The following is a 14,820-nucleotide window of genomic DNA, read 5'->3' as shown; positions in this document are numbered from 1 at the left end:
GTCCCTGATCCGTGAAATCTCTTGGTTGCCAAAGATGAGTAAATTTTGTAAAACCGTGAAGTCAGTTCTAAAATACATGTATATATAAATCTTTTTATTTAACTACATTTGAAAATAAAACAGGCGCATAGCATTGTTTTTGAAAGTTGGATGGAGGTTGGGGAGACTTATCCAAAATCTTGACATATGACACGCAATTAAATAAAAATCGGAAAATCTTCAAAATCCTTATCCGCGGGAGGCAATCTACACTAGTGTAGCGACCTTCGTGAGCGGATAAAAAGATCTGATTTGAATCGGATTGTGTGGGAGGGGGATACTGAGTATCTAAAACTTTTATTTGAATGTTTTAAAAAATTTCAATTTTTATTTAATTTCATTGCAATTTATTTTTATACTCCCCCCCAAAGTGTAGAGAATGGGGGGGGGGGGGGGGGGGGGGCTCACAAAATCAATTTCTCACAAAATTCATTTACTATAGTATATGCAAACTTTAGTTTTAAAAAAGTATGAGATGGAGGGTAACGTTAGGTGTTCTCTAGCCGGGGGGGGGGGGTGGGGGTGGCAGTCCATGATTTACATCCCCCCCCCCCTATGCATAGGCACTTGTTTCTTTATACTAGGCCTATAGGGTAAAAAAATTTATCAGAAACAAGTGCCTGTGCCCCCATGCGCGGATCTAGAGGGGTCCAGGACCCCTGCAAAATTCAAATTTCTTTAAGTTACATTATAAAATTACCAAAAATATGCCTCGAACCCCCCCCCCTTTTTTCTGGATCCGCGCATCCCCCTTCCCCAGAATACAAATTTGCTTACTCGCTAGAGGGCGCTATGTAGCATTAGCCGCCATTTTGAAGAAAACCCAGAAGCGAACGGAATGAAAACAATAATGTAGTTTAGTTATTTCAGAGTAAAATTGTTTCAAATAATAAAATAAAATGTCGGCACAGGAGCAGATGAGAGCAATGCTGGATGAGCTGATGGGAACATCGAGAGACGGTAGGTAGCATGTTGCGTTCAACGTATGATGACGATACAAATCGTTCAGCATATTTTCTTGTAAGATTCAACTTTAGATGTGTTAGATTCAACGCACTGCTTACAATTCCATGTCCCAGTTATAAAATTCTGTATATATGAGATGACGAAAAGAACAATAGAGAAACACGGTGAAAAAATTTACCAAGGCCATCACAATCTTGGAGGAAGAAAATAATCTGTAGGCCTTGTAACAGTGTAAGGCCTATCAGTATCATTAAATTATTATATGACAGGGTTTAAGAGTATGATGCAAAAACAAATTACTTGAATGTCGAATACTGTCCATAATTCAAAAGCTGAGTTAAACTGTCAGTTATTTTTACTAGGCCTGTACTTTGTCCTACTCCTAGTTTCTGTTTCCACCATGCACCACTAATGACTTTATGCTTAATTAGTTAATAATAATATTTCAATAATCATAAATACCTTTGTTTTCCAAGTTACATTCATCCACTCAAATAAAGAATAGTCCAGATTCTTTGGTTTTGAAACATCCACTTTAACTAATGCTTCAAATTTCAATACACAACAAAAAATGAAAAGTTTACTGGGATTTTGCATTGAATGACTAAAGATTCTGTGAAACTGTAAACATAATTATAAACAAGCAAAATCACACCTTGTACAAGTGGTTATTAAATATATATGAGTTAACCATAATTCATGTAGAATGTGCTTATGCTCAAATATTAACAAAAAAAACTATTTTTATATTATTATTATTCTTGCAATTTTCCAGATATGGCAGCTGATGCTTGATCTCTGTTAGATATTTAAATATTACGGGTAATTTTCATGAATGTCATGTTTAAATAGATTATCAATCTATTTATCGATAACCTACCCAAATTATCTTTTGGTGTGGTACTTATGATATTTATATATGTGTAGTGGGAAGTACAGGTAAACAAAAATGTGAAAAGCATGAAACCTTGATTCCTGATTAAGTTGTTTAAGCGGAATTGATTAACCTTGTAAAGTTTCACAAACAAGTTGAAACAACCCTGTACAACTAAGGTGAAATACCATTTATGTCCTTGAAAGATTGTCTTATGTCCTTGATATATTGTTTTTGAGATGTTTACTTAAGTTGAAATGTGCCCCCCATTGTATTTCAATAACATGGTTTGTGATTACGGATTAGTGTACAGATGATTCTGATAAATATATGAAAATCATAATTTTGTGTCCATGAAATTTGGAGATACATATGTATAATATTGATAATTTGTTTATGAATGACTTTATAAGTAAATAATGACTGAAAAAAAATATTTCTTGAAATCTTTATAAATGTCTACAAGATTATATAGCAAATTGATTTTTTATAACCATAAGAAACAATTAATGATCCTGTGAAGACATTTCCATACTTATGATTTTATCCCTATTTTTAAGGGAGCTTTTTCTTGTGCTGTAATCCAGTCAAATTTGAAAGGTGATGAAGGCCAACCTCGTGAGTTTGCAATAGATCTTATTTCATTCATCATGCATATTTCTTTAGGTTAAATCATATTATAATGCATAAGAAAGGTTAATTTATTTCTTGGATCAAGAGGATCATGATACTGTTAAAGTAAGAAATAAACAGAAAGTTGGTTAGAAAACATTGAACGGTAAGCAATGTTTAGTTAATGTTAATGAACTATGGAGGCCATGAGGCTAGTTTACTTTACAGGTACATAATATAGAAGAAATTGGGGCTGGGCATATAAAGCAGGATACATCTGACAGTGGCAGTGTGTATGTAATGAAATCTCTGATGATTCTAAATGGCCCATATTTTCTTTCCTCAAACTTTGATAGTGGTTTTTTTTCTCTCTCTCTTTTCGTCGAAATCCCTCTGTTCTGTTCTAGAGATGAAGGCAGCTGACGAAGAAGGGGCTCTTTAAAACTGTGTGTATTAAGATTTTACAGGTGCAGGCTTGTGAGTATTGTTGATCTATTGTTGACTCTATGTGACTAACAATTTTAGGCGAGAACAGCAAGTACAAGGTGAAATTTGATGACCCTCGGGTATGTAAGAGTTTCCTGCTGGGATGCTGTCCACATGATATTCTATCCAGCACGGTACGTATTTATATACCTACTTGATTTTGGCTTTCCCAATTTGTCAGACCTTTTGGTATGTATATGATTTTAAGGGGGCAGTTTCAAATAAAATATAACCAAAAGTTCTTTGATATAATGATCAGAAATGTTTATCTATTAATTTAGTAACATATCTTAAAATTTAATTTCAAATAAGCGTATTGCATTTTTTATGATTATTTGAGGTCTTGAATATTTGAAATCTAAATCCCAAGTTGTGTTCAAAGGTAAGTATAAATAAGTTGAGACTTGATGAGCATGCGAGTCCAAAAGCCATGTAAGTTGCTACCCACTCCTGTATGCATTTAATTGTTAAAAGTATATTTTGAATTGCCATGTTTTGTTTTAAAGTAAGTTCATGGTAATGTCTGTATCACTGTTTTATGATAAACTGTCCTATTAAACAGAGGATGGATCTAGGAGAGTGCCCTAAAATACATGACTTGGCATTGCGTGCAGACTACGAACAGGCTTCTAAGAGGAAAGATTACTACTATGACATAGACGTGAGTTAAATGATTTTTTTTTAAATCAATCAATCTTTATATTGTTCAAATATTTACTTTGTGTGATCTTCATATATAGTGTATATTATTTGTTCATAGGCAATGGAGCATTTGTCCAGCTTTATAGCAGATTGTGACAGAAAAACAGAACTGGCGAAGCGTCGCCTCAAAGAAACGCAAGAAGAGTTGAGTGAAGAGGCTAATGGAAAAGTAAGTGAAGAAGGATATATACATGTAAACCAAATATTTTGAGTGGAATCTTTTGGAATGTACTGTAAAATGTGGAGTCAACCTTAACATTAAAATTTAAGTTAAGATTTCATAGCATACCTATTACAGGCATGTTCAAATTGAAGCAATATGATACCTTTTGAATATTATTGAAGTCATGTCTTTTATATACAAAGGCAGAGATGATTCACAAGCTTGGAGAGGAAATGGGAACAAAACTTGCCAAAGCAGAGGATCTTGGAGCAGAAGGGCTAGTGGTGGAATCATTGCAGCTCATGGAAGAAGTGGAGAACCTGAAGAAGCAAAAGGCTGCAGCTGAGGTATGTCTGGTTTAATAAACTTTAAAAAGGAAGTATATAGGCATACATTCATAGTAGTGCTAAATACTAATACTTAAATTTATACATTTCAGCAGGAGTATAGAAATTCGATGCCAGCATCCAGTTACCAACAACAAAAGTTGCGAGTTTGTGAAGTTTGCTCAGCTTATCTTGGAATACATGACAATGATCGTCGTCTTGCTGATCATTTTGGAGGAAAACTTCATCTTGGCTTCATTACAATCAGAGAAAAACTGGAGGAACTAAAGGTTTATTAGATATTTGCACTTTCATTATAAAACATGTTAGTTCTATTTAAAAGATTTATAGAGGTAAATTTAACGAATGGTTTCTGTTTGCTTATGATAATTAGAAAAGTATTGCTGATAGAAGAATGCAAAGAGAAAAGGAAAGAGAGGAACAGAAGCTTAAGCGTGCAGAAAGAGAAAAAGCAGAGGAGGAGGCTAGAGTAAGTCAAGCACGTAGTAGGAGCCGCAGTCGAAAAAGAACTAGGAGTCGCAGCAGAGATAGAAAGAGAAGATCTCGCAGCAGAAGCAGAAGGTACATATAGCCAACAGTTAATTCATCAAATTTTATGACTTGTGAAGGCACATGTTTTAACAGATTATGTTGATTTTAGAAGATCCAGATCTAGATCCCGAAATCGTCATGCTAGAAAGAGATCCAAAAGATCCAGATCTCGATCACGAAACAGAAGATCCACATCAAGGTCGAGGAGAAAATCTAGGTATGACTCTAATTTTGTGAAATCAAGTGTCAATCACCTTATGAAAAGATGAACAACTTTAGAAAAGCATACAATACTACAACAATAAGTAAAGAACAATATCTTCTTTTATTTTAGGCGCTCCAGAAGCAGATCTAGGAGCAGATCTCGGAAATCGAGAAGTCGTTCTCGCCATAAAAGGAGACATCGTTCAAGGTCCAGATCACACAGCAAAAGAAGTCAAAGCAAAGAAAGGAGGAAAAATGGCTCACGGTCCTCATCAGAGGAAAAGACAGTTCGCTCCTCTGCAGAGAAGTCGGAATGAATAGGTACAGTGTACATTTCAGTTTGATTTTCATTGTCAGTCTCTTTATTGAATGCATGTTCATATAATCATAGCAGGTAGGAGTGTAAATGTTTGGAGATACCTTTTGCTGCATGTATTTATAGAATAAATTCAGTATGAATAAACCCTTCAAATAATATGTTTGTACATGATAATAAAGAACTTGTCAAGGGATAAGTGAAATTTGAGAACACATGATGAAATGATGTACTATAATATAAAAAAAAAAGTACTGCATGCCTTTTTATTTTATTTTTTCTTGCAGGTTGAAGTAGGCGTCATCCCCTTAGCAGATAACCATATCGGACAGAACGTTTTATTGACAAAGTTTTAACTAATTTTTGTATATCATGGATGAATGAACCAAATACTGATGTTATGTTTCAATTTTCAATTGAAAAAATTTAATAAAGCATACAATGAAAAAATTAATCTTTTTAGATTTTCTTCAGTAAAGTTCATTTCCTCAATTTACTAATTATTGATAGTAGAAAATAATATGAACCATTTGGCAAACTCTAATAATACACTACCACTAATGATAAAAAGTTGCATTAGTGGTCAGACTTCTGACCGTTAATGATATGATTTTATCATTAAAGAGCTAACTATCCACTAATGATATAATTTTAAAATTACATCGTTAAGGGTCAAAATTCACATCCACTAATGTTATAAGAAAAAAAAATGCAAAATAAGTACATCGTTGACCTTTAATGGTACAATTTCACTTCTTTCTATTGACTTTAGAAATAAAAACTATCTAGAATAGGTCCTTGATGCTTAAAATAAGAGAAACGAATTCAGGCAAAAAGCCGTGTCTCTTATTAGCATGTACGCATGACTGTAGTAACCTCTAATGATATAAAGTTGCATTATGATAAAAAATAAAAATCAAAAAGAGATATAAAATTCACTTTTACTGGTATATTGAACCAATGTCAACAAAAACATGGCACGTGCCTTGTTTACAAAGCAAAGATTTGTGAGCTCTGCTTCTTTCTATGTATCTACGACTGACACTCAAAGGTTTTTAATAATAGCATATGCATTACGTAAGCATTGTAAACACTAGAGATAGAAAAATAAAATTTGATCAAAATCGTAACCATGCCCCTTTAAGAGAGCTGGATGGTTATGACCATTTTCAGACATCGTTGATATCCTTCATCAGAAGAAGTCTTTTGAAAGATAAAAAAAAAAATAGTTAAAGCGAAAAAAAGTGGGAATTTTTCTTTACTAAATAATAGTTAAAAGCTGAACAAATCGTATAACAATCTAAGGTAGATCTGATTTGGTGACCACCCAACCTCTTTATTTCTAAGCATCTGCTCTCGTTGGTAGTGTATATGTGATCGCGTAGTTTTGTACGATGCTAGGGAATTCGTCTGGAGCTGTATATCCGCCGTGTGCAGTACGGACGGGGTAAGGGAATGTTGGCGCCGAAGGTATAAGTAGAATAAGGTTGAGGCGCGCTGTGGGCCGTAAGGTAAAAACGAAGGGTAGGTTTGCCGTATTCCCGAAGGTCCACCAGTATACAGTTCCAGAGAAATAAACCAAGTGATGAAGGATTCCGTATTTATTGGACGAGATTCAACGATGGCAACATTATAACATTTTAACAGACAGACATTTTACAAACAAGTCGGATATGGCCAGTAGTGGCCTCCGGACTCAAGACTCTGAGTGATTCGGACGTGGCCAAGGCTGGCCGCCGTATTCCAGACTGCCGATTGACAATTGTACATAATTATTTATAAGAGTCTGAACAATGAGTATAAATTGACAGGTGATGACATAAGTAAGCTGAGTGAAAGGTTCACAGATATAAAATATTAAATAAACTCAATGAGACTTTGATGTCCAAGACATGAAAAACTGATAATTGCACAATGTTGTTTTAAGATATTAACAGTCCTTGAGACATAGCACTCTGTCTCTTTGAAACCACATATAGAGTCCGAAAAGTGTTAATCACTAATTAAATAAGTAACTTTGTAAGAAATAGACTGTGAGAAAATATTAAAAACATATGTTGAATTTTAAAAGTAAAGTCCAAAATAAAGTTATAATTGAACGGTGAATTTTGCACGGTGATATATACTCTGAACCTGTCAATATCATCTCCTCCTTATTCATCGCACAATTCCTTCAATCATCACAACTAGAGAAAGGATAGAGTATCCTACATGCTCACTACCATGCGAGTTGCAAACCACTGTAGATCGTGGATTTCACTCCATAATCAGCATATTCACAGGGAAAAAATTCATACAGATTTGTTGAAAATGCAGAGCACTCAGATCTATATCATGTATTGCTATTGTTTTCTTTTGCTTCACTTTTTTGGCCGTTTTCGCCCGACTCTACGCCACTGTCTCCACTCACAGGAGAGACAAGACTGTGCTCAACGTCGTCAGTTGGGCTTGAATTGTCCGATGACGTAGGGTCTATACTATTTAACCAAGAAATGCAGTGGGGAATGTTGGTGGCATTTGGTACTGGAGGCAAATACTTCGTCAGTTCTTCAGAATCCGATTTTCTCGGAACCTCTGAAGTAGTGCTTCCGTCACCAATGCTGCTTCCAATGGACCCTACGCTCCGCCAAGATGCGTTAAAACTACGAGATGCTGAACATATATGGTTTCCAAGCTGAGGTGGAATGGATAATCCCAATTTCGACGCCAGGCGTTCATACTTTTTAGAAAGTGCTTCCTGCAGGTAACAGATATGCTGTTTTCTATTGGCTGATTTGTCTATGTTTGAGAATATAATCTCCCAAAGACTGTTTTGATTTCCAGATTTAGTTGAGACCAGCAAGTCCAGAAATTCGATGTCCACAACCTTATGATTGCATAGCTGGTCTACAATGTCTCGAATGTCGACATCACGCTTGATTACGCAAAGAAGACACTCGGAAGATCTACCTTCTGTTATCTTCTGGACATAGATTTCTCGAAGTTCCCTTGCAATGTGAGGAAATTGGTGTTCTCGACCAATAACTTCCAGAAATTTTACGAAATTTCCCCTCCCTCTTCTTGCAAAAAGAACGATTAGTTTACGTATTTGGTCTTTCCTTGAACCAGTATGTGTTATATCGGAAGCTTCATCTTGTGTCAAGCACTCTATATCAAGTAGTTCGTCCATTAGATTAGTATTGACCAGATCCATGTCCTTCACCATATCTTTCAGTTTTTCCAGCAAACAATCCCTGTGAATAGTTTCACTTCCACTTAAATCGTCATTCCCTTCTGAAAATGTCATTATGAAGAGGTTAAAGATGTATTACAGAAATTTTAATCACAATTTGACAATCCGTTAAATACAATTCGATTAGGTACTTAATCTAACCTTGTTTTTTCAGTTTATCTTTGCTAATGCATCTTAGCAGTTCTTTTTTCATTTTAATGTTCGAGGAGACACTGCTTGAACTTCCAGTCATAGAATCGGACGATCGCAGTCTCTCATTGATCATATGGAGTTGGGCGTTGATGGCAGCATAGTTCTGTCTGTGTTCATGAGCCGATTCGTACATAAAATGAGTTAACTGATTCATCTTTTGCTAAAAAAATTAAAAACAACACTTTACATTAATATACATGTACTCATTTAATGGGCACTTAAAAAATTAAGACATAATACAAATCATAACTACATCAATTTGGCAGAAGTTCTTGAATATACAAGGCCAATATTATAACCACCATACTTACCTGCATGTCCAATATAAGCATTCTCTCTGTTGTCAAATTAGGATATAAAACATGTTCTGTCTGAACGTGTTTGTCCTCCATGCTTACGTTGATTAAAATTTCCTGCTGGTAACAAAGGAGTCGGAATTCATTGATATATACGAACAATCGAGTATTTAGTGGGGCTTTTTTCTTCAGAATTTTCAACACTCCAGACTTCAGTTCTCATGTTATTATAAAAGTTTGCGATTACAGACACGAAAGTGTGCATTTTAAATCAAAACCGCATACAAAAGATTTACCTAGGTCAGTGAAAAACTACGGTGTCCTACTTCGACAAAAAAAAATATCCACGCATAGAAAAATATATGAAAAGTTAACCTTTTTTAATCTAAATCAAATACTATACATCCCAATGATAAAAAATGTATACAGTCGTCTAGTTTTATACACTATTAGGTATAGTAACATACCAGGTATTCAGATACAGCTAGTCCTTCTCTAGGTATAGTTGTTAATTATAAAAAAAACGGTACAGAGAGCCACGATTTTTTAATTTTAACCCGGTGAGTTGTTTTCTTTACATTGCATATATAAGTTTTGTTCGATCTGATTAAACCATGACTGATGGACACAGACTTCCCTGCACTTAGATGATTATATGATCCGGGTTTCAAGAACCGTACGTTGTTCATTAATTAAACACTTTTTACACAATATATCCAGTTAGTACAACTATCAAATAATAATAATAATATTTCTCCTCAATGTGTTTTTATTTACCCACGTGACGAGGAAGTTCACTCGATTCCATCCTTCCCAGACACAAAACATTTTTAATTTTTTTTAATAAGGATGGTCCTACTAAGACAAAAAATTCGCATGTTACAACTGTACCTATAGTGTAAGGAGAACATTTATAGAATCGGTATTTCTTTAAAAAGGGGACACAATTTGTTGTAAGCCAGGGTATAACAGGCTAAGTAAGTAAAAAGTATACTAAATATTCGATAAAGATTCTGATATATCAGTTAATTTATTTAACTTGTTCTGAGAAAGTAATGCTCAGTAAAAGGAAAGGTGCAAGTAAAAGTTGAAAGTCAGTCATTTGAACAGTCAGTAAAACCCCACACAGCCAGGAATCTAACACCGATGGAAGACTCCTTCTTTATCACAACTTACGGTTGGTTCGCCTGTTAAATGCTAGAGAGTATAAGAAAATGATTTCAATATTGACGAACGATAGACAACCATGATAAAGCCCTAGTAGCAACTTCCTACCTTAATGGTTTATGGATACATTCTACAGTTTGAAAGATTATGGTAATAAGACAATCATGAAGGGAAGCTCAACAGTGATCAACCATTCAAAAATGAATTTTAAAATAGATCATGACATACTGTTCTCTTCCTGATTTGTCTGCGTGATGCAAACCGTCATTTCTACGACTTTAATAGCGGTCGCTCTCCAACTACCGAACAGTTAAACAAAGCTTAGGGTTAAAAAACAAATTTATCTGTTCATGCTGGCAGTGCGATAATTACCTTTATTTTCAAGAAGGATAGCGATTGAAAATACAAGTCTTTTTCAAGACAGTATCCAAACAACTTATGACATAGTAAGGATCTCTAACATACACAAGACCAAATTTTAAATGTCACGGGACACAACATTGCTGTTTAGAGATTTTGGTCTTTCTCGACCATCTTGGCACCGTATTGCTTTTAAAAAGGCATATAATAGATTACATCAAACAACGGACCATTTCGGATCATTTTTTTTCCAAAGTAATTATCGTAGTATTATTTGCTGTGTAATGAAGAATAATGACCCCCGTAGAATAATCACCGGGAGTCATTTTTCGACGTAGAATAATGACCCCCCTAGCTGAAGAATAATTGGATTTTTCTGAAGAAAAAAGACCCAGGGGTTATTTTTCTTCACGTTGTACATGAAGAAAAATGACCCCCTCTGTAAACAAGAGAAGAAATTGGTTACCCCGTATCCAAAATACTACTTTGAAATTACTTATCTGTTCAACTGATTTTGACGTTATAAACACCGAACTTGTAAATAAATCGCTGTATATAGTTTTTCATATCCGTAGCAAGCACACACAAAACATTCTAACATTTCCACAAATTGATTGTTAACAGTTACGTCACTTCTCTCGTCGACATATGGCGGGAAATGACCCAAAATAAAGAAAACCAAATTTATACACAATGAGGATATTGTGTGATAATTAACAAACAATAATCATGAAAGAATAATTGTTGTAATAATATAAGCAATATTCAATGGTGAATGAATTGTCAATCAAAGAATGATACATGTATATATTTTTATGGAAAAAGACTAAGGGGTTAGGTAACGTACGAATATGAATGCTTCTTATTTACATTTCTGGGGGAAAGTGGGTTTTTAAAAAAAATCATTTAACGTTAGTTTTGTTTCCTTCTACGTAATTCATCAATATCGATATTCTAAACATTTGTTGTAATGTTGTATTTGTGATCATGAATAGACTTTATTCTTTTAGAGCAAATGTGTGAAGAGTACCTGACTATAGTACATCTTAAAAAGATAATAAACACTGTTCGATTATAATAAGAAGAGATTGTTTCTAAAAGCGTTCATAAGGGGTTCGGGCCCATGTTAAGGGTTTATATCCCCCTTGATTTTGATCACACAATCTTTATTGTATCCAAAGTTATCAATGCTCATACAAACTATTGATGCATTAATCATCATGATATTAACTAAAGTATGCCGATGATAAAGTAAAATATATTTTCTGATCGAGTATTCTCAGTACTTTGACGATCGTTAACTTCAACTGGTGTAATGCCTGCTGTCAGTGCCTGCTATCTTCAGCTTGGTTATAATGCCTAACAGTCGAGTAAACTTTTCAGAATTTTGGTTTCATCGTGAATTCCGGGTGATGCAGTTGCATACCCAGCGGTTTGCAGTAGGGAAAATCGTCAATGCAAGTAAAATTCATGAACAATATCGACGCCAATAATCAGAATTTTGTTTTATAGTGTCTAGTATCTCGAAAGGATTTTAATGTGTTGTCACTCGTAATAATGAGATACATATGCTGTTCCGATGGGGCCATTTTAATCTTCGCACTTTCGCCTATAGGGCAAAGATGCGAGAGTGCAAAGTTGCGATGGCGAAAGTGCGAAGGTGCGACGGCAGAGTAGCGAAAGTGCAAAGATGCGACGGCGAAGCGCGATGATGCGAAGGCGAAGTTGCGAAGGCGAAAATTCGCCTTCGCAACTTCGCACTCTCGCCCTTGCATCTTTGCGCTTTCGCCTTTTTATAATTGCGGAGCTCTCTTTTGCTTAAAGGGTTCCGAGGCATATTTTGGAAATTTTATTTTATAAAATTAATAAAATCAAATTATCAAGGGAGGATAGGGCCTGGACCCCCTCTCCCCTATTACTGCGTGGAATTATTAATATTGAATTTTCCGGGGGCGGACCCCCTCTCTCACACTAGATCCATGCATTAGCAAGGAGTGTCGCATAATGAAATTTAAATGTTACTGTGTTTGATCCGCGGTAAATTATGGTGTTCCGATGGGGCCACTTCGACCTTCGCATATTTGCCTTTAAGTCGAAGATGCGAAAGTGTGACGATGCGAAGGCGAAAGTACGAGAGTGCGACGTTGAAGGAGCGAAAGTGCGAAGATGCGACGGCGAAGCGCAAAGATGCGATGGCGAAAGTGCAAAGGTGCGAAGGCAAAGGAGCGATACTACTATCGCTCCTTCGCCTTCGCACTCTCACCTTCGCAACTTCGCACTTTCGCCTTTTTTGACTGCATTCAGAAAGTCTCGGTCGATTACATAGAAATTGATGCACACCATACTCGCCAAGGTTTTCCGATTAATCCAAGATATTATTGGGACGCATGCGCTTGGCCATTGTGCTTACTATGAATGTTTATAGATATTTAAATGTGCATATGTGACATATATGTTTACCAGTGCTGGCTATGCCTAATCATTATATACACCACATAAAATGTAATGTCCGCCATAAAGTATACATATGCACTTCCAGATAGCTGTCACTTACCAGCTGTCTGTTTACCGTGGATATAACAGAGTAACATTCTAATTTCATTATGCGACACTCCATGCTCATGTATCGATCTATAGGGTAAGGGGATCCGCTCCCCCGGAAAATTTAATATTAATAACCACACATGCAGTAAAGGGGGGGAGAGGGTCCGGATCCCATCCCCCGGGAAAATTTAGTTTTATTAATTATACATAATAAAGTCTCCAAAATATATCTCGTACCCCGCCCCCGACAAATATATTTACCCCTCGACCCCCCCCCCCCCTTAGAAAAAGTTATGGATCTGTGCAGGCTGTTGAAAATAAATTCTAAACAATTCAACGTCTTGGATTGCCTTAAATGTCCTTTTATACAGTTAAAATTGTCTTTAAACGATAGAGAGCTCCACAATTATAAAAAGGCGAAGGCGAAAGCGCGAAGATGCGAAGGCGAGAGTGCGAAGTTGCGAAGGGGAAGGAGCGATAGTTGTATCGCTTCTTCGCCTTCGCACTTTCGCCGTCGCATCTTCGCACTTTCGCTCCTTCGCCGTCGCACCTTCGCACTTCCGCCTTCGCAACTTCGCACTCTCGTCTTCGCCCTATAGGCGAAAGTGCGAAGGTCGAAGTGGCCCCATCGGAACACCATAGTAAAGAGACGGTTTGTAAGTGACAGGAGTTTGGAAGTGCATATATGTACACATAATGGCGGACATTACATTGCATGTGGAGTATATAATGATTTGGCATAGCCAGAATGGTAAACATATACTAGTATGTCACATGTACAAATTAAAATATTTATAAACATTCTTAGTAAGCACGATGACCTAGCGCATGCATATCAATGGTAGCATGAATTAATCGAAAAACCTTTGCGAGTACGGTGCCTGCATTAAATTATATGTACCGACCGAGACTTGCTCAATGCAATCAAAAAAGGCGAATGCGAAAGTGCAAAGATGCGAAGGCGAGGGTGCAAAGTTGCGAAGGTGAAGGAGCGATTGTACATGCAAAGTGCGAAGGTCGAAGTGGCTCTTTCGTAACACCATATATACATGTAAATGTAATCATTAAGATGACATTTATACTCCGATGCGATACCTCAGTATCTTGTTATAACGGAAGGGTTTTAATTTTCTAAGATATACCCCTTCTTTTACTTTAAGTTTATTTGAATATGAATTATAATTTCTGTTACTTTCTGTAAACAACAGTAAAAATTACAATATTTTAAAAACTATTTAACAAATAGTTAAAAAATAGAATGAAAAATTTTAATCTAAAAGGGGTCATTATTCTACAGGGGTCATGTAGAGTGTGCCCATTTTTACGAAAATGGCACTTATTCTTCAGGCAAAAGGGTCATTTTTCGACGTAGAATAATAACCGGGGGGGGGGGGGTGGTCATTTTTCTGCGTTGGAAAATGACCCCCGGTCATTATTCTACGGGGGTCATTATTCTTCGTTACACCGGGAACGTGAATTGGCTAATAAACCTTTCCTCCGCGAATTATGTTTTGAACATTTTTACTACAATTTAGTTCAAATGCTGATTTTTGTAGTATCTTAGTGTCTTAGTATCTTAATGACAGGCACCAGGTATAGGATCTTTTTTCCGGCAATTTTTCCCATATATACAGACATTGATGAAAAAAAGCCGAAAATATCTAAAGGGCGAAATTGAAATGTCGACGGGACGGAGATGCGCAAATAATTCAACAGGTTATATGTTGATAATGCGAGAGAAATAGTGAAAAGAAAGAAATAAAAGAATGGAAAATTAAGCTAAATATAA

General features: G+C 35.9%; 2 protein-coding genes across 6 annotated transcripts; one reads left to right on the top strand and one right to left on the bottom strand.

Moving 5' to 3' along the window:
- Window positions 1-832: 832 nt before the first annotated feature.
- LOC105338803 (putative RNA-binding protein Luc7-like 2) lies at window positions 833-5,670 on the top strand. Of its 4 annotated transcripts, XM_020071641.3 has the most exons (11): window positions 842-999; window positions 2,440-2,497; window positions 3,017-3,111; window positions 3,540-3,638; window positions 3,738-3,848; window positions 4,046-4,189; window positions 4,282-4,458; window positions 4,563-4,750; window positions 4,830-4,937; window positions 5,055-5,245; window positions 5,528-5,670. In XM_020071641.3, the coding sequence occupies exons 4-10, from the start codon at window positions 3,543-3,545 to the stop codon at window positions 5,239-5,241; spliced, it is 1,011 nt and encodes a 336-aa protein (XP_019927200.3). In that variant the 5' UTR covers window positions 842-999; window positions 2,440-2,497; window positions 3,017-3,111; window positions 3,540-3,542; the 3' UTR covers window positions 5,242-5,245; window positions 5,528-5,670. The 4 variants fall into 4 exon arrangements, with proteins under 4 accessions (XP_019927198.3, XP_011442384.3, XP_019927197.3 ...); XM_020071639.3 differs by lacking the exon at window positions 2,440-2,497 and having other exon boundaries at window positions 833-999; window positions 4,285-4,458; XM_011444082.4 differs by lacking the exon at window positions 2,440-2,497 and having other exon boundaries at window positions 835-999; window positions 4,833-4,937.
- Window positions 5,671-6,150: 480 nt separating this feature from the next.
- LOC105338802 (uncharacterized) lies at window positions 6,151-9,667 on the bottom strand. 2 transcript variants are annotated; one of them, XM_066065606.1, is made up of 4 exons: window positions 9,428-9,667; window positions 8,976-9,080; window positions 8,614-8,824; window positions 6,151-8,513 (listed from the first exon to the last, which is right to left on the bottom strand). In XM_066065606.1, the coding sequence occupies exons 2-4, from the start codon at window positions 9,054-9,056 to the stop codon at window positions 7,573-7,575; spliced, it is 1,233 nt and encodes a 410-aa protein (XP_065921678.1). In that variant the 5' UTR covers window positions 9,057-9,080; window positions 9,428-9,667; the 3' UTR covers window positions 6,151-7,572. The 2 variants fall into 2 exon arrangements, with proteins under 2 accessions (XP_065921678.1, XP_019927195.3); XM_020071636.3 differs by lacking the exon at window positions 9,428-9,667 and having other exon boundaries at window positions 6,152-8,513; window positions 8,976-9,241.
- Between the last annotated feature and the right edge of the window lie 5,153 nt (window positions 9,668-14,820).

This window comes from Magallana gigas, chromosome 7 (assembly GCF_963853765.1).
Source record: "Magallana gigas chromosome 7, xbMagGiga1.1, whole genome shotgun sequence".
In the NCBI taxonomy this organism is placed as follows: Eukaryota; Metazoa; Mollusca; class Bivalvia; order Ostreida; family Ostreidae; genus Magallana; species Magallana gigas.
This window is presented reverse-complemented; position numbering and strand designations above follow the sequence as displayed.